At 36.6% G+C, this 20,976-nt stretch overlaps 1 protein-coding gene across 43 annotated transcripts in view; it reads left to right on the top strand.

The window, feature by feature from the left end:
- The window catches only part of LOC129579985 (uncharacterized), a 63,459-nt gene that overhangs the window by 19,316 nt on the left and 23,167 nt on the right, over nt 1-20,976 (top strand). For 17 of the 43 annotated variants that reach the window (XM_055470197.1, XM_055470178.1, XM_055470185.1 and 14 more), the window contains exons 4-10: nt 4,793-4,840; nt 6,766-6,896; nt 7,212-7,241; nt 7,743-7,920; nt 8,015-8,213; nt 8,456-8,597; nt 8,727-8,792. In XM_055470197.1, the coding sequence (XP_055326172.1) occupies nt 4,793-4,840; nt 6,766-6,896; nt 7,212-7,241; nt 7,743-7,920; nt 8,015-8,213; nt 8,456-8,597; nt 8,727-8,792 (794 nt within the window). The remainder of the gene's footprint in view (nt 1-4,792; nt 4,841-6,765; nt 6,897-7,211; nt 7,242-7,742; nt 7,921-8,014; nt 8,214-8,455; nt 8,598-8,726; nt 8,793-20,976) is intronic. The other 26 variants (XM_055470249.1, XM_055470244.1, XM_055470456.1 and 23 more) reach the window with 6 other exon arrangements.

The following is a 20,976-nucleotide window of genomic DNA, read 5'->3' as shown; positions in this document are numbered from 1 at the left end:
TTTGAATTCTTTGACATCATTTGACTTTCATAAAATTTATCTAACCTTTGTGCGTTTGTTTTTTTATTTGCGCAAAAAATGATTCAATCAGACGTATCAATACTTGGAATATATACATTTTCAATTAATTTTTTTTTGTCCATTTCAAAAAATCAATCGCCATTGAAGTATGTATAACCCAAAAAAATCTGCCCGAATGTGGAACAGAATGAAAACAATCACTTCACAGGAAATATAAATCATGTTGAAACAATATTTTGATTGTTGAGAGTTGACTTGGAAATTGGATGGAATAAATTGCATCATTTCTATGGAAATCAATACAAGTTGTTGTTGAATCATTATCTCTCGAGTGCTCATTAAATTTGCAAAAACCAAACGAATGAATAAGTTGGAAATTTATACATGTTTCCAACAAAAAATGAAAACAAAGTAAAAAGTTTTGATTGTTTGCAGTTTTTTTTTTCATGTGAACTACGCCCATTTAAATGTACGTGGCTTCATTTTGCATACTACATCCCATCGCGATTTTCATCACTCACAGTGAACCGAGTCCTAACGAGTGTAAATGAATGAAGAAGAAATTGAAGCGAACAACATCATCCGCCTTTTTGCTCGGTGGAACGTTCGGTTCGATTTGTCTGCTTTGTTTTGCAAATGTGGATGCATTCAAAATTTATAATCCATCCTCTGTTGAATATTTGATGTGTGCGTCATACAAGAATGTGTTAATATGGTCCCAAAATAGCATGTTACGTATTAGTAAGTCTCTTTAATCGATTTTAAACCAACAAATTGAACCGGTTGAAATAGCTCTAATCAAATATTGGTACAATACCGAGACAAAGCGGATGAGAATGGAAAAGAGAATAAAATATGTAACTGCTGACAAAACGACCATCCCAATTTGCTCTAGTTTTGCTCTTAATCCACAGCCAAAATTAGCATGGAGATGTGTACGTGTGGTTGACACCTGCCAGTTCCATTTTTAATTCACATTAATCATGCACTACACAATTGAGCGGCTAGAGAGAGATAGAGAGAGAACGAAAAAAAACCCGTCAGAGACGACAAATGCAAAACATCCTAATAACTTTCTTGGGAACGGTTATGGCATGATGCCTTGCCAATGTGCGTGAATTCTTTTGCTCACCCGCATACGACTATGTCGAGCAAAAGCACACCGCCACATGAAACTGGTGAATGCTAATGTCGGTGGCGAATGGGAACATAATTGCGTGTAAGTGAACATTTTTAAGTAGAAAACACGCACATATTAAAAAAACCACTTGGATACTTATTAGGCCGTTGTTTGACATCGTGCCGAGTTCATAAAAATGAGGCGACTTCCTCATTGCCATTGTTCATTTGATGTGTATGTATGTATGCTGGTTGTCCCCAAGTGCTATACGAGGCGTTCGCATGCCGTGCAATAAGGAACTTCCCCATCTTTGCGTGGTTTCTCGTCGATGTCGCTTTTATTCTGTCTGGCAATTTATTATTATGTGCATAGAAACGCACTTTTTCTCTCTCTTTTTTCTTGCTCTGATACGGTCCGTTCGACTCGCTTCCATTTCAGTGATGCCGCTTCGCTCATCAATATGATTAGTACTGGAAGCGAAGCGTCGGTTTTCGGTGTACAGAACTTTTTTTTATGTTTACCTGGGGAAATACCGTATGTGTGTGCAGTTTCATTTTTATTACGCCTTTAACATCAAAAAAGGTGACAATTACTAGTTGCCATCACACTCGCATGATGAAGCTATCTATGGTTTCCACTACGATGTGATATCAAATTTGTTGACATAATTCCGTGGATGAGGAGACAAATGTGTGTTTACATTTGGCTTTTGTTTGTGTAAGTGTGTGTATCGGCGTGGGCATTATGGCATTTCACCTTTGACGGCGTCAACTTATATGGTTTCGTCGCCCACAAATGCGATCCCTTTTCATGTGATCGAATGAATGAAAGATTATCGATAACATAACATAATCCGACACTAAACGACGGTTTTATGTTTGTACAAACGCCCGCAATAAGAGAAGGTGATGATGAAACAATCGATTGAAATGCATTTACCAAACGATTCGCATATACATTCCACTTGAACAATTCACAAAAAGAGAGAATAACAATTGTTGAAATAATAAAAAAAAAGTTTATAATTTCAACACTAAAGTCAGTCAGTGTGGTTCAATTTATGTGTGTTTGAATGGAAGCCACAAACCACAAAATGGAATGAATTTTGCCTTTGCTCCAGTTTTATTTTCACCGAAAAATTGCGATGAAATAGTTCTGTCTTTGGCGAAAAGTACTTTGAATGTCAGACCAAATTTATGAACTGAGTTGAAAACAAAAATGCATCGAACACAACATGTGCTCAGTTTTCTTCTCTGCTGCTGTAGACATAATGAAGCGGATATCAACATTACAATGAAAAATTAATCGAGTGATCCATGGGAATTATTTGCATACAAACCATAAATTTAAAATTTTGACATTGGAGCGCTCAGGTTTGTGAGGAAGTTGCTGAAAGTTTTCGCCATGAATTATGTCATTTTGAACATAAATTCAATCATCAGAGTCGGAAATTGACTCAACATTCGAGGCAAACTTGAGCAAAGTTGCCGCACAGTAAATACAAAAGCATTTCTCGGATTTCATTCTGAAATATGCATAGTTCGGTAACGAGCCACATGGTCTCTAGCATGCATCAAATTACTTTAACATCAACAGTTCCATGCCATTTACATTTTCACACACACACAGCTTCAATGTTTCACTGTTTCCGAGTCAAATGATCGTTTTTTTTTTCTATTTAGTTGCTGGCTTCAAATTGAAACTATGTGTTCGACATAGACTCGCTATATAAATGCACACGTATTGCATTTTTGCAAAGGCAACGGAAAAATATCCATTTTCCTCGTGACATTTGCACACTTGTCATCTTTGGGGAATTTCAAACGAGCTAAAGAATTTTTTTCCTCATCCAATACACAAAGCGATTGACACCTTATTTTCCAGTCTCATTTCGAGTTGCTTCGAATCTTTTGAGCAAAATAGCAATACGATCCATCATCAGAAAGTATTTGATAACGAGTACTAAAACTTTATTTCATTTTGCATAACAAATTTTCATTTCTTTTTACCTTTCCACACACACACACACACACAAACAAGTGATACAATTTACATGACATCTGCAAAGAATAGCAGAGTTAAGCAATCAACGTAGAAACTCCGTCGAAAAAAAGAAATATTCATAAAAACAACGGAACGGTTTTGAAAATTTTGAAAAGACAGTTACGCATATAAAACAGTTGCAATATGTTAATTCGTTGGAAAAGTAAGGATAAAAGTAGCTCAAATAGTTCATCGAGCAGTTCAAAGAAGAAACGAAAAGGACGCGAAGGAGGTAAACGCAAAGTTTTATCGTTGATTATAATAATAATTATTGTTATGCATGGGTTCAATTAAAAGTTTTCAATTCATAACAATAATAATTAGTAGATTGAAAATTTGTTTGACGTTAAGTGGCGTTGGATTTTCAAGAAAATACGAAATAAACGGAGAAGAAAACATGAAACATAGAGTTTTATCGATGATAAAATGCGAACACCACAACAAACAATTTTCTAATAATCTCATCGCGATTTTGTGAGTTTGATGAACTTCCTATGTTTATCAAAAGCGACTGGCTGCCGTGCACGCATATCTCATCGTGTGTATAGTGTGATTGAGTTGTTTCGACAAGAAAATTAACTGCCAACCTAAAAATAAGTTCTCGACTACCGACTGCAGAAAACTTCGATTATATTATTCCATCAAATGTAAACAAAATACCAAACCGTCGATAGATTTTATTATGGATATGGGCAACATCGAACGCATTAGAAAGAGAAGAAAAAGATAGAAAAAAAGCGGGTTCAGACACACTGCCAGTCTCAAATAATATTACATCCCATGATAATCTACAGCAAGTTAAAGCGCTTCAGCACACAATTTCGTTCTCTCGTTTCGTCAGTGGATAATTTGGATTTTCTTTGCTCTCGCAATTCTTTTTGCTGTTCTAACGTAAATATTTTTGTCGGGTAGCCGTTGAATGGAAACGCGTTCATCTTTATTTCTACATGGATTTCGGATAACGGAGGAAATTTTTTTTTACCAAGACTACGGTCTCTCCCTCTCTTTTGCTGACACATAGATGATGGCGAAAAAAATTGCGCTCATTTTGCGACGGATTTATATTCTTTGTCTTCGTTTCGCTGCAGAAATGTTGTCTTCAACCATCGCTAGTATGCTGCATAATATTAAACGCACCCATTCATTTTTCATTGTTTTCAAATTCCGCGCGAAAAAATTACATTAGGTACCCATTAAGAATGGATGCGTTTAGTATTATGTGACTTGTCGCTGTTGTGCATTTACGTTTGACACTAGCAGTCGTAGGTTGTCTTATTGTGGAAAAACTCTGTGATTGCATGAAATAAGGATGGAAATTTTTTTCTTCGAATTTTCTCCATAGTGTGGAACGAACCATCAAAAATGTATTCGACGAAATGGTTGAAATAGAGGAGTGGCCCTCTATTCTCGCTCTCGCTCTTGTTCTATGATCTAATCTAGGCCGGCGCTGAATTATTTCCTCGCCGAACGTTGTAATTTTTATTTTTATATATAAGCGTTAAAATTATAGAGCTGTGTGCCTGTGCATGGTCCCGTGTCATTATGAATTATTATGGCTAACGCATTTATGTGATGATAAATTTCGATAACCTACTTTCTTTGTTTCAGAAGAGGATTGGCAAAATGACAAAGGCAAAAATCAACAGAATGATCAAGGTAACACTTTAATTAAGAACAATCTTCCATTTATATTTGCGTGCATGGCATGATGATGGCTCATAGGTGATGGAAAACTGACTGCTGACAGGCTGAAATGTCAATTTTCCTATCTCTCTCTCTCACACACACACACACACAATGTCCCGACGGATTACCTTTTGTCAAATGAAAACAATTGTGAAAAAGGTTCGAAAGGCAAGCCGACACCGACGCCTGAATTCATAAATTAATTTCCATAAATTTAAAACACTTCACAAGCCCTGACACATTGATTTTGTCTGTCAAATTGTCTCGCTTGGAAATCTTGTGAGGTGGCAACAATGAACATTTAACATATAACGTGAATGCATTTTACCAGAATCCAGTAACCAGACTGATGGAATTTACGGTGTCGATATTTTTATAGTGCTCAATCGGAGCGGAAATTATAATTGTTTTTCCATTTTTGTGTTCATAATTGAGGTAGGATGACCAGAACGTCGATTTCTCTGGCAAAATGCACAATGCACTGAAACGGTTGGCAATAAAATCGATATGATTGCCTACGGCACACCGAAACACAACAACAACGAAGCGTCGAATACAATTTGAACATATGTTGGATGAAAAAAACTGAATGTGTATTTCAGTAGAAGGCGCGGTGCGTGATATTCAATTTACAATTATTGCCCCTTTCATAAATGAGAAAAACAATTTCGCTTAATGGACGAATATAAACATTTATAAAGCAATTTCATTTGAAAATAAAATAAAAGGAAAATTGAAATAGAATCATATAATTTTTTCCACATTTCGATTCCAATTAAAAATTGAAGCAGCTTGAGCGTTACATCGAGTCAAAAGTGTGCTACCGTAGTGGCGTGTACGATTCATAAAACGAGGACAACCCATTCGATAGTCCACGTGCCAAGAGTGTTTGTTTTTTCTCTCACTCGCTCGCTACACCCAACTCGACTGAAACAAATGAACTTCCGACTTCGACACTTCAGACATACTAACAAAAATGAAAAAAGTCGAAGACAAGTCTTGATGTTTTTTTTATGGAGATGCGCCCGCGATTTTTTCGAATTTTATTGCCATGCAGTGTATACAATGTTGCCGATGTAGATACGATGTTGATCGTTTGGCATCGTCGCGACTGTAATAATTTGACATTTGATGAACAGAATCGACATTTGTGCGCTGACAACAGATGTGTCAGAGAGTTTAGTATACAACGTATAGTTCCGTGTCTGTGTGTGGCTTAGGCGTCGAAAACATTTATTACCGTGCATTTTAAGATCGTGTGATATGCTCAGAACGACTTTGTCAGCATTCTTGCATCAGTGTTGCAAAATAGACAGACGACGATATTCGAATTTTTTTCACTCTTTTTTTTCTGTTGTTGTCACTTTTCTCTCGTTGGCATTTTTCTCTCGTTGCTAATTTCATCAGTCACGTCGGAAAACTTGAACCGCTTTCATATTGTTATTGTGTCAACGATGAAACAATTTACACAGTGAATGAAAGAAACTACGTAACTCATTGGCACTGAATGAACGGAGAGGAAAAAAAACTATATATACAAAGTTGATTCACATTCGATCTGTGTGTATTATGACGATAATAAAGTGCCATTTATTAAATACGTGACGTAGAATTGAGAGGACTAATTGGTTTCACTGTGTAGAAAAATAAAGTAAAAAAGTGTGAGAAAAAAAACCGTCTGGGATAAGATTTTTCCTTCATCCTTAATGTATTTTTAATTATGTTATGCCATTTTTTTGGGTTGAAGAAAGTGCTTTCACATGGCTTGTCAGTGTATGGATTTCCATCAGTGTAGTGCGAGTTAATTTTAAATGAGCCAAAGCATCTAATGCATGACGACGACAGATTTTATGACGAGAAGAAAAATCATAACACATTTTTGCACCTTTTTTTAGATGATCGACGACGTGGCGCTCGCATTCGTCCGACAGAAGACAATCGCCGGCATACACTGGGATCACATAACGATATGCTAGTTTATTCGCAGCAGAATCAAAATATTCAACAACGTGCAATGGATCTTGAGGTGAGCAAAAATGTTCACTTTGACTCAGGTCGAAGCAAGAAAAAAAAGAAGAGAAATATCCTTTATTTAAATTTGTTCACGCTCCAAAATCTCTGTACAATATAGATTAACCTGCTTAAAATTTCAATTAGTGCTATTTGACAAGTTTAAATATTAAGTAAATCCAGATTTTAAAAGAAGGCTTTTCTTTTTGAGTTTTGTCGAATCGCTGAGATGATTTGCTCTTTATTATTAAAAAGTTGAAACGAAAATGATGGCAACAAAGCAAATGACGTTAATTGAAACGTTGAATTGACACATTTTACTTGTTTTTAGATGGGAATGCGGGCTCAAAAGAACAAAAAGGTAAATAGGGCAAATTGAAAAAGATTAGTTCCATCCATTGCATTCCGTTCGTTTTCTTCTTTTTTTTTCTCTCTCATATATTGCGTGTTTTTTTTTTTGCATCAAAATTTTATAGAATGTTGAAAATTCATTTTTCACTTAGAAATTTTCGGAGAAATTGAGCATGAGAAAGCAATCGGCAATCCACATACATCAATACACACACGTGCCGTTTGCGTTGAGTTACTCTTGAAAAGGAAATATTTCGAGCATTCAGCTATAATTCAGTAATGCTTATAAAATTTATGAGGATATTCAATCATTCTGAATACGCATACCATTTTGAAGCATGTTTTTCGTAGTTTGCATTTGAAATTACAACATTAAATAGTTCTATTGAATCTGTAGAGGATGAATCATTTGGCATGCAGAAACAACGTCAAGTCAAAAATGAAAATTACATGTTTTTCTTTCGTTTTTTGTTTTCTTTTCCATTTTCTTTTCTTCGATGTTTCGGTTCAGCAGCAGCCTCCGCCAGTGCGTGGATACGCACCAGTAAATCAAGGTCCATTATTCGATGATGACCCCGGTATTATGTCAGAAGTCGAAACCGCTAGCACGGGATTTCGACGTGGGAATAAAACAAGATCATCGCTGCCTGTAGTTCGTACACCATCAAAAACACTGGAACGACCTCTCGGTATGGATTTTATCCATAATTGATTAATAACATGGGAATCGAAACATTTTGAATGACAAGCTACTGTTTCTTTCTTTCTTTCTCGCATTTGTAGGATTGGTATTTTTGCAATATCGATCAGAAACGAAGAGAGCACTGTTACCTAACGAAATTACTTCGATTGATACCGTACGAGCATTGTTCGTTCGCTCATTCCCGCGACAGCTAACCATGGCGTATTTAGAAGGACCAAATGTTAAAATCTACATTCACGATGCCAACAAGGATATGTTCTATGAACTTGAGGATGTGAGGTAATGTCAACATGATAAAGTCTATTTTCCATTTTCGGTGGTAGCTTGTGCCGTTCTTTTCCATTTTCCTTACCAAAATCATGAAATTTGAAATAGAAAAAGCATTCAACTTTTACATAAAAATTAGTTTCATTTCATCATTGGCTTATGTCTGCATATTTGCCATAGAACACATTTCGCTTCTTCTTTCAATTGGTTTCTGGGTGTTTTATATTTGGTGATTTTAAAAATATTCTCTCTAGATCACATCTTAGGGAAATTCGTGATCGATCCGTACTTCGTTTGTTTGAGTCAAACGAAGTAAATGCCCCACAAGCGTTGCCCGGTGGACCTGGCGTACCACAACCACTGCCACAGACCGGTACACATTGGGATCAAGATCAGGTATGCTCTCACACACACACATACAAATCAGATGCAAAAATATGTTCCAATGCAGAAGCATTCGAGCGCACTTTTACCTTTTTCTAATTAAATTTTTCAATTTCGTTTCGTTTTTTCCCCCCCAAACAGTTTGGATATTGTTCGGAGCCGGAATTCGACACGGAATATTCACATCAGCATGTACATAAAAACAAAGTGAGTCTTATTTCTTCTACATTACTACATTTTATTTACTTCTTAAAAGAATCCGAGCGATGAAATTCAATTACAAATGTACAAACTAAATAAATTAGCTAAAATGTTAAATTCAATCATACAAAAAGAAAACATTTCTGCCACTCGCAGAAAGAAGAATGTTTACAACAAAAATTCCATTCGCTTGAAAAGGAAGAAATAATCTCAGCAGAAAAAAAACAACATTGAATTAAAAAGCACCGCAGCTGCCAACACTACGCCCCTTGAGTGCATGTTCCGGCTGAATTTTCGTATCTTTCCATGTAAATGCCACAGCACCGATGAACGGTTCAACCTGACAGGATGAGCATAGCGATAGAACGGCATTCACCTCTTCTTCAGCTGGTTCGCGATCATGCGCTCTAATTTCATCTTCGATATCTCCCCCTTGTTTCGTGAGATTTTCTTGAAAATCACCAGCACCAAATTGTGCCAAGCCATCATAAGCGAACACTGTGTCGTCGGCAATATTTTTGTCATCGACAAATGAACCATCGCTGAGCGCAATGAGGGCACGTTTTCTATTGATTTTCTTATCAGTTGATGGTGTACGTTTAATAATTCGTCGTACTTTGATCGTTTTGCGTTGGCTATCGTTTCCATTCCGTTTGAATAAAACGTGACCGCCAAAATTTTGCGTTAGATTTGGATCGTCGATGAATTGAACGTTGGCCGGATTGTTTAGGTTGACAAATGACGAGGATGATATTGATTGTGGAATTGGTGTTCCAATCGATTGTGGAATTGATGGCGGTGCTGGAGGTTCTTGTGGGAATAAAAGCGGAGCCGTTGGTGCCGGTGTGCTTAACACTGGCGGTGGTACTGTGAATTGCTGTTGAACCAATTGTTGTGCACGACTGAATTGACCGCTCACAAATTGCGTTTGAGGACCGCCAAAGAATTGTGTTTGTGTTTGTACTGGTTGTGGTGCATTCAAATTCAGGCGAGCCAATACAGGTCCGTTTGCCAAAAATGGATGAGGTGTTGTTGCCTACCGGGAGCAGAAAAAAAGAGAATAAATAATTTTGACCGACAGCCAATAAAATAATGTACATCGCTGAAATATTAATGAAAATAATACTACCTCTGGAGGTGGAGTTGGTTGTACGGTAGTTGAAATCAAACCGTCATGATTAAAGTGGTGCACATGATGATGTTTGTGGTCACGGTGTGCTTTGCCAGCGCTCAGAGACACTTTGTACAACTGCAAAATCGTTATCTCCATATGATGTCCCGGCGCAATAGCTCCGGTAATTGAAGGACCGCCAGAGTATGCAACACCATTCGAGCCAATAGTGTAACCAACGATCTGTAATCAGAAAATTGAAATCGTATTTTTTTTAAATGGATTTCTCTTTACAAGGCTTTTTTTATTCATCGTCAACGACGACAGCGATGCCGTCAAATCGCCTTGAATCCAGAGGTGCAAAGAAAAAACGAAAATAGGTTGATTTCTGGTTTTGCAATTACGCAACTTAATGATTACAATTTTATCTCGGAGAAATAATACTCTGGGAACAAAACAAAAAATTTTAACATAAAAATCGTCCCCAAACGTGTAAACGATTTTTTTCTTGCTGTAAATTATGCTCAGAAGAGAAAAAGAAAGAGAGAGAGAGAGAGAGAGAGAGAGAGAGAGAGAGAAAAAAATATGGTTGGTACAAAAAGAATTCGGTCTACATACCCGATTATGGAAACCGCGTCCAACACGTTCTGCCTTCACCCATAGTTGCCATTCACCGGTTTTCCCATTCCATGAAGCGCACGCATGATGCCATTTACGTAACTTCAATGGATAATTCAATCTGTAGCAAACGAGAGACCATTAACTGTTTTTTTTTGTTCGGTTGTTGTTATTTGATTAATTATGCTCGGTATTGAGAATTGGTATATCTACTAGCGACGAAAAAAAATCACGTCCACAATAAAACAAGGTTAGCCGAGGTTGATCGCAAAAAGTCGTTAGCACATTGAATGCAAAGTCAATAATAAACAACCACTTGATGACAGCAGCACCGAAAAACACTGAGTTGGTGTCGTAAAGCACAACACAAAATCAGGTGCGTCGTAATTTATAGAAAACCAGATCAAAATCTTCGAATGAGTGTGGTTTAGTTATACCTTAACTACATCAAAATTTAATTCAATGCAATTGGTAATTTAATTTGTTGAAGTCGTCATTTGCAAAAGACCAATAAGAACACACCTCAAAAACGTCAATTTTATCAAGCTATGAGCAATTTTAATTTGGGTTATGCGAATTGTTTCGTTCAATTTACGAATTCCTCTGGTTGCACTTGACAGCTTGCAATTGCTTTTGATGATATTTTTTTTTTCCTAATTAGCCGCTGCATTTAACCGAGAAATTATTGATCGATGTCAATGGCAGCGCACTGCAACTTACAACTTTTTGCATAACCCAATTTGACAGCATTTTCGCGATTTTCGCTCTTACACATTTTATTGATGCTGAACATAAGTCGATGTAACGAGTTAAAATGCTTGTCACACACTTTAAGTCGATTTAAGATGGTTTACACCTTTAAAAAGTAAACCGCTGCACGCTGCACGGAGACCAAACTGAAAGTCATAACTGGATGTGGTTTAATCTGACTGCTAGATTGAAAGGGAAACGAAACGATACCAAAATCCCTTTACATAAACCTTATTCCATTCCATCGTGCCAACACCAACACGATTCGCTTTTGAACAGATTTTATCTTCTTTTCTTTTCCACTTAATCGATTTTGTGTTTTGGGACAAGCATTTGGCATATATAGATAAAGATGGAAGGAAAAACAACTTACCTGAAGAGTGTTTGTCCATGAACGGCCAACGAGAAGTAACTGGAGCCTTTGGAATTAGCAACCCAAAATTGGATTTCTCTTGGTTCACCATCGACTAGAAGAGATAGTTGGAAATGATAAAAAAAAGAACACAAACAATGAAATGGGTAAAATTGAACGCGTGCACACACACAAAATGAAATTCCGGTTTTATATTTTTGTGTTGTGTTTTTTTTTCTGCAAAATTTCATCAGAAACAGTAAAATATTGAATGAATCGTTGAAACGAAACACAACAAACGAAAAATTCTGCAACAAACAGAAGAAATGCTTCCATTTCGAAATGTACCAAAAAAAAACTGAGCACCAAAGGGAAAGAAATAATCAGGTGAAATATACTGCAGTTCAATTGTGTTGACACTGTTTTTCATATGAATTGACACCAGATTGCTGTTGCTGCTTTGCAAAATCGTGCTCGAATCGAACCATTTCAGTTGTTTCCTTTGAGTGGATTTCATTTTGCGCTCGTACCGTACTTCATAATACACACCATTGTCACTTTGTCCACGTATGTTTCATATCATTTTTGTAAACGTACGAACGCCGCCAAATATTCGTTTACTAAATATGTTTCATTAATGGACTGCAGAGGAAATAATGTAAAAACAAAACGAAAACCAAGCAAAAAAAAAAACACACAACAAAGACACACTTGTGTTTACGCATCGGCAGTGTCTTTTCTATTAATTGTGAAAAAAGATTTACGTAAGCCGCAGCAACAGCAGCGACTACTTCATTGTCATTATTATTGTTGGCCGATTCAATTTTCGTTCGTGTTTTTTATGTATTCACATAAAATCGTATTACAATTCAAGAAATTTGCACATAATTTTTGAACGATTTCATAATATCGTTCTCTTTTTGAGAGCGGTATTCATTCATGTGTGTGTCGCCGGTAATGTTGCTATTAGCAGGCCGCCGCCCGACAAATAATACCAACGATGACGATGACGATGACGATGATAACGGGCAATTCGAATCAAAGTGCCCACCGTAATTTGTCTTGCGGAAACATATTTGTCAAATGATAACTTTTATCAGAATCACTTCTCTAGGCGCATTCCAGCATTGTTTTGCTACCCGTTCGGCTCTGTAAGTGAAATGCTTTCACTCAGACTGTTTGCATAAAATTTGCCACAAAAACCAAAATGGAAATGCAAAAAGATTGAAGCAAATCTATCGTAAAATGGTCGGTCATCCCATTATCGTTGTTGGTCTTTGTCCTCAAATGCACAAAACCAAATCAATTGTTTCGTCCGCCATCGACCCGACAACAGACCATTTGTTTGCTGGTTTTGAACAACAGAGCGATAGAGAAAGACATTGAGGTTTTCGCATGGGTGCGTAGTAAAGTGGGCGGTTCGTGTGTTTCTATGCGTGCATTACACTAATGAACATATGTAGTAATAAATAGCTTGATGTGGATTTATATCTGTTATATGGTATTTTAATGAAAATCTTATGTGGTTCAATAGCTGTCAAAATGACTGATAGACAGAGACTGAGAGAGAGTGAAAGAGAAAGAGAGGGAGAAAGGTGATTGAACAACAAAAATAAATTGCCATTCTAAGGAACTAAACGCCAAATTAACATGTAAACGCGTATACGCAGTCGAGCGTATGTTAATTGGATTCAACACTAATATATAATATTGTTAGCTGGTGAGTTATATCGGACTAGTGTAAAATAGCGATTGATTAAAACTGAAGCGAACCGAACCAAATCGAAGAAAGAGTAGTTTTTGGCAGTACCTTGAATCGATAAAAATGTGGGTCACCAACGTATCGAATTGCCTTGTGTTTTCGAAATTTATTTTTAACCGATTCCCAAAAGGAAGTTTCAAAAGTTTATTAAACGTTCAGGGAGGTAAAAAGATACACACGGTTTACGAAATCTCACCGTTGCACACAACCCACTTAATTTCCATTTTGTTACTGAAATTCTGCTTTTAGTTTCGCAACAAACTTTAATTTGTTTAGTTTTTTGATTGGACTTAAAATAAACTTGATGACGCTGTTTTCGTTGTTTCATATAGATTTTGATGTGCAATGCATTTGGCACCCGGACAGATGAAAACAGGCAAAATGATTGTTTGATTCTTGAAATTAGGCACTTGCCATATCGGAAATTGTGTGGCTGCCGCATAAGACAACGACGAATCAACGATGAACAAAACTTCTTTATGAAGTTTGAAGTGTATCAATTTAAAAGATGGAATAAAGTTTCTCATTTTAGCAAAGAAAACGAGGATTGTTCAAGCGACAAAACCACGCCAAAATACGAATGAAAGAGAGTGCGCGCATTTGAATTTATAGCAAACAATAAACTTATCGAATCGCAATTCATTTGTGGGTTTTTCAATAATAAATTGCATTGAAAGGCGCTTGATTCGTTATTTCAATATCCCATGATGATCCTTGGTTGTGTGTTTAAACAACAAAAAAACTAATATAAATGTCACATCGATCAAGTGGTCGTGAAAATGAGAATGCTTGCTGTGTGTGTTTGCCGCCATGAACACGTTGATGTAGTTCAAAGAGTACCCAATGGGAGCACCTGAGGTGCAAATCATTCGAATCGAGTTGTGTATGCTCTGACAAATCCATCGATAGGTATATATACGAAACGGAAACCGTATAAGCTCTGCACTGAATTTCGATTTCAGTATGCGTATGGCAAACAAAAAAAAACGCAAACATACACCGACCTGAAGTAAACAATCGAATTCATTTCGAGATGGATTTGAAATTTAAAATGCTATTGACACAAACATTAGCCCGAATATTGATCGGCAGAGCATCGAGTGTTTGTTCTGCTTGAAACTTGGCAAAATTACACTTATATCGTATACGTAAACTGTCAAAATTAGTTGGTCGGTTGTGTGTCGGTTTTAACAATGCTCTCTCTCTCGTGAGCTTTAGTCTCTCATCCATAATCAATGCAAATGCTTAGTCAAGTACAAGCAGCAGCTTAAAGACGATATCAGTGTTGTATATACGGATCGTATAATGGCATTTCGAAAGCCACATAATGGGGAGAAATAAATTGAATTTTCCCTTTTTTGCTTTGTGTTCGCTTTTCTGTCTGTATTGTGAATTCGTGCGAATGCAGTCGCAGCAGCTTATCGACCTACTCACACAGCCGCATACACACATTCAACCGCTGAATGGTTTATTTAAAGTTCCACTGCTTAATCAATTGCGACAATAGTGCGTTCGAAGCATTATATCGAGAGGAGTCTGCCTTATCGTTGCTCGGTTTTTCGAGAAGAAATGGTACAATAAATTCACATGGCGTCTGTTGAAAAGATTACAGATTAATTGTAAACATAACGTTCGATCTTGATGTCTCTGTCTCTGAAGAGCAATTGGATACGAAAGAAAGAAAAAGCAGCAGCAGCAGCAACCCCATTTCAAGTGGAAAACTTTTAAATCAATGATGCCGAAACTTTTTTTTCGCTATCTTTTTTTCCTCTTTTCTCTCCCTGTGTGCATTTCGAATGAACATTTCATTAAAATTCATTTCAAATTGTGAGCTTTGTTCTTCCATTTTTGAATATTCATACAGCGCCATACACAGTGGCAAAATGGAGATAAAAACTTCCCATCGATTGTTGAAAATCGAATAAAATTCAAATAAAATCATACCATTTCTACTCTCCCCCTTTTTCTATTAAATCAAATTTCATTTAAATGAAATCAATGGGCTTTTATCATTTGCACATCAGTGCGATATTAACAGTGGTAAAGTTTTTCCCTTTGCATTGTTTCAACTTCTTCTCTGTCACTGCATTCGATGCAACATCAATTTCATTTATACTGTTTGAATTGACGCAAACAAGAAATGAAAGTACATAAGAATGAATCGTCCATGTTTTTATCGCACATATATTATTGGAAAAAATGAAACTGATTCTCGTTCAAATATTGGAAAAGAAGATGGAGGCGTTTCGCTATCATAGAGTGCTATTACGCTTTTTTCTGCGTTCAACAAGACACTTGAGTTCATTGGAGTTTTAAGTGATGAACATCGAGGGGAACAAAGCAACAGAAAAGTAAAGTGACTGAAAACGGTAGCCTAGAAACACCTGAATAAATTTGCGGGAAGATTATGCCAACCGTTTTTCCTTCGGATCAAACCATCAAGTAAATGCTTCGCGGTAGTTTATTTCCTCGAAATTTCTCACGGTTTATAACCTGAATAAATGCATGCAAATGGGATTTTTCCCATTTTAAGCGATAAAATGGTATTATTTTTTTTCGGTGACAGACGTTTCTATTCACAGCTCTTTAAATGGATAAATAGAATTTCGTGTTTATTTTTTTTTTATTCGATCACATCAATTATAAGAACTTACCCGAGTACGTAAATATTGAATGGTCGCCGTTGTGATTGGTGAATCGCATCCAAGCGCAAAGTGTGAATTGCTCCATCTTCTCTATGGCAACATCATATTGAATGGTACCCTCGTCTTCGAACGCATATTTATCCACCGAACATTGATCACTTTGTTGCTATATGAAATGAAGCGAGAAAACATGGCAGCAAAATGAAGAAATAAATAAATGTTTTTTTTATTGATACGGTGATAAAAATCATATTTCACAATGATCCGAAATCAGTATAGATAGTTTTGATTAAATCCTTTTTTACACAACATACAAAACGTTTTACGGCATTTTTCCGTTTCAAATGTTTTTTTTCTACATATTTTTTTGTTGCACACTCTAAAAAAGGGTGAATGGCTTCCTTTTCCGTGGCCAATTCTATGGAATAATGGTTGTTTGAACCGAAGGTTAAAGGCATAGACCCAACAAATGCTTTGAACGTATGAACAATATTGACAACTTTATTCCCTTGTCAAAAAGTCACAACCGATTTTAATCTGACCTGACGGCGTGCACGGTATCATTAATCAAAGACTGATGATGAAAACTGGAGGCGTTCCACCACGTCAAACCGTGTGCAAGAAGTTTTAATTGCATTTAAGCTCAAGTGGATATTCTGGTTTAGGTATGAAATAACCTTAAGACGGTCAAGGATTCTCTTTTGTTCGTACAAAACAATTGATTGTGACACTTTTTTCCCAAGCATTTTTTTCTCTTTGCGGAAACATATTTGCAAATTAAAAAGCACTTGCGAGAATCGGTTCCAGTCGAAGCTGAATTGTGAGTGTGTGTGAAATATTGTCAAATCAGCTCGACTAATTGGGAATGGTCTACATTTAAATCGAAGTGTAAAATGTTCATGCAAATGGCGCGCGCACTTGCCTCACATGTATTGGAATCGACCGAGAGAGAAAAAAAAAACGCTGAACCTTTTAACAATTGTGTGAATATGATCTTGATGACTAAATAATGTTTCAATGTATTTTTTTTTTCTCTTCACACATCATTTTAACGAACGGGTTCAAATCGTTTTCCATTCAAGTACTCAACGCCTTGTACCACAATATGTTGTGGAATTTATTCAGTTTTTTTCGCTTCAATTTCAAGGCCGTTACGTTACTCCGACACGCAAAAAGGAAGAAACAGCAAAAAAGCCACCAACAATAATCAGAGGCATCAACAAAAAATGCCCTCGTAGTCTGCATCCATTCACGCTGAACACTCCCATTTCAATGATTAGATGTTGCAATGTGTCTTTGATTTACATTGATATGAGCTGACCATATAGATCAACATGGCTCGTGTTCATGCCACGTATTTGTCCGTTTTGATTAGTTAGTTGGTTTTTTTTCGGTGTTAATTTAACACTGTTAATATATTGAAAATATCTGGGACATGGAAATTATACGTTCGGCTTCGCATTGTTATGACACTGATTGATGTAATACCATTCATATCTAGTATTTAAATTCTTTGGAATTTCGATTGACTATGAATAACAACAATAACACACACACAGAAAAAAAACCCGGTGCTCTATCAATCATATGCATAAGCAGTGCTGATGTTTCCGCGACTAATTGAAAACTCGTCCATAAACGTTAATGATTTATTTATTGATAGTAGTAAACTTGAACCGTTGTGAGCGTTGAACATTCGATTTAATCACTGCATATATGTGTTTGTTTGTACATATAATCAGCAATCAACTCTATCAAAACATCACCAATTCGTATGATATCGTATGAAATAACGAGCTACATTTTATGCGAAACGGTATGTATGCAGTGTGTTCGCGCGGAGCGCGCGCGCGCAACTCACTCTATGTATACATGTTTTGCTGTGCTGAACATATCGCTACTCGTTTAATGCATGAATGAAAATGACCAACTGAACGAACGATGGTGTTTGGGTACTTTGGAGAATGTTTGTTTTAATTAAAACATGGGAATTTTCAAGTCTTCAACAAAAAAAAAGTGTTCAATGCAATTTTGAAGTGCGCGCATTAGTTTGCGCTGATTATTATATACTTCCATCCAACTGGAAGTTATTCGATTTGCTTCATTCTCATTCGTTTTCTGCAAAATAAATATAGGCGGCGAAATTGAGGAAAAAAAAACTGTGATTTGATTGACTATCATATCCGTGTTCCGCGTGCAGAGAGTACAAAACAAATGAATCGCCATTACGATGGGTGTTGATGTGCGCGACGTTGCCTGCTGCTTAATTCCAATTATTAGGTTGCATTAATTGCATTCGATGCATCACTATAAATGCGTGAGAAATCATTTTCAACGGCGCTAAAGAGCTAATCATTACACATTACACAATATTTCAACCAAGAATTTGACTTTTTTTTCGGCTCCATCACACTCCGTCGAAGGCAAATTAAGACCGAAGATAAACCGATATATCGAGGCTTATTTGCATTACAATCAAACACAATCAATTTGGAAATTTGAAATTGAAAACGGGATCGAACGCGTATTCATGCTACCACAAAAAAAAAAACGATAACAAGCGATTTATTTTCATTAATTGAATTGTTCGTTGAAAATCGCTTACACGCGTAAAAAAAGTCGTTGGTACACCAAAAATTTAATTAAATCAGTCAATTAATGAATTTGATGTTCAAACATTATTTAAATCGAAATTAAATCGCTGGTTTAGGTCAAACGGTTCACAGCCGCGGGAAATAATTTTGAAATTCAATCATGTTAATATTTGTCGAATTATTAACTTACAACGACTGGAGTATCAAAGAAGCCATTTAAAATTTTGCCACCGTATCCCAAGTATTTGGGCTCGTCATCTAAATCAGAAGTTAAATCTGGTGCGTCGACCGTTAGCACTGGTGCAGCTGCCTCATTGTCACCGATACTCGTCGTAATTGTGCGCCCATTAAATGTTATCGTACTTGTGCTGCTCGATGCTGCATTCAAAGCGGTATCCACAATCACGGGCTGTTGAATTGTTTTCAGTGCAGGACTTGACCTACCAACAATCGGTGTCCAACCGCCATCGGAAGCATTAATTGTGGTAATCAGTCCTAATGAAAGTGATAAATACACGACACACTTCATGTTCAATGGTATCGCGTGTCTTTCGTTCAATCTCTATATCAAATTAATCGTTTCAACTATTTGTTTTTTTTTTATTTTTCAACACCAAATCAACACAAAATACTTCAAATCGTTTCAATAACACAGAAACAAAATGATTCGCCTGGTCACGATACAATCGTGAATATTTGAAAACGCGCAAAACAGAGTCGATATTTTCTTAAACCGTTATTCTTGAATACACATAATCTACTGAACGACAAATTCACTTTTAATATGCCACAAACGTTACCACCAGCAACCCACTATGCGAACTCAACTTTTCGCTGTCTCGTTTCGTCGCTATTTTTCTTCGTCTTCTCTTATTCAAAGGCAACAGGCGAACAGCATACACCACAAAGGCATACACAGACAGATGTGTACATGTACGAGAGTCGACCCGATGAAATAATATAAAATGAAAGAAAAACACATAAACACAAACAGCTTTGTGAAGCGTATGAAAATCATTGCTCCAACGAAAGGAAAAAAAAAACATGAAACAGCGGCAATGGAAACCCATGCCACAAACTACGCGAACAAAAGCAATTAATTTGCGAATGTGTATCGAGTGTGTGTTTGTTGGTGTGCTTCTGGTTATTTTTTCTGTTGCTCATACAATTAAACGGATTTACAATGGTATCATGCATCGGACCAACCAATTTTTCGGAAGACCATGGCTTACAGCACGTATGATCTGCGTATATTATCAGCAATAACATAACCGTGAAATATGTGAGTGAATCTAGAAAACCATCCTCATCGTACTGCACTCAACCGTTTGAACTGGAAATGCTTCTAGATCGACGTAAAAATGAAGAGTGAACACGGTCATGAACTTACATTACATGTGTATTTATCGGCAGCAGTGGAAGTGCGGAATATACATTGTTTTTACTGCTGCAGTTCTTCGAAACAATTTGCCGAAAACTATACACATCGCTTCTAAAGAAAAACAATGCTTTCGAAATAAGTCAGAGCACCCGAAATGAAAAGTGAAATGTGTTTAAAAAAAACAGTGATTAACGAAATTTCTTCGTTTTGTCGGATGCATTTACTTTCTGAAATCAGTCAGTAAAAAAAAATACACCGGTGAACAAGCAATGTTACCATGACTGCTGTTGCTTGGCCAGCGCAATAGAGCACAAAGTACATGCATGCGTTCAACAAGAGTTAGCAAAAAAAAATGGATACGTTTAAATGATTTTTTTTTTCGTTATCGCCACATTTAAAAATATTGTACAAAACATTTAACTGTTTTCGTTGGATTGATAATTATCGAGTATGTTTCTGTTTTGCATGAATACAGACAAATGTTTTTTTTCCATAATTTTGCATTTGTGCATATTGAATGCCAAAATTAGAAGAAAAAAATGGCAATAATATTATATCCATACAAGCATATCGAAGTTTAGAGCCTCGCCATTCAAAGCGTAAAGCGAAAAACTTGTTCGAAAAAAGCCGTTCGAATTATTTATTGGCCGTCATTTATCACACATACACACAATAGCTACACTTTATATTTTCCGTTGAGTCTTTGAGTATATTGTGCGCATTTCATCTCATTTTCCCAAAGAAAGGCCCAAAATTCGTTAAGATGAAAAAGCCACGGCCGGCGAAAAATGTGCAATTTAATGAGGTGAATGACGGCGGAAGCAAAATCTCATCCGTATTCAATTAGCATTGCTAGGCCTCTTACCGTAATTATAGGCTCTCTTGCTCGGATAAAAAACCATAAAACCATCCATTTGCTGCATGTTCTTTTCTCTCTCTAATTGACGCTGTAATACCCACGGCTCTTGTTTTTTTTC

The sequence above is a fragment of the Sitodiplosis mosellana genome, unplaced genomic scaffold (genome assembly GCF_009176505.1).
Source record: "Sitodiplosis mosellana isolate CC-2019 unplaced genomic scaffold, AAFC_SMos_1.0 Smas_scaffold_1, whole genome shotgun sequence".
Lineage (NCBI taxonomy): Eukaryota > Metazoa > Arthropoda > Insecta > Diptera > Cecidomyiidae > Sitodiplosis > Sitodiplosis mosellana.
This window is presented reverse-complemented; position numbering and strand designations above follow the sequence as displayed.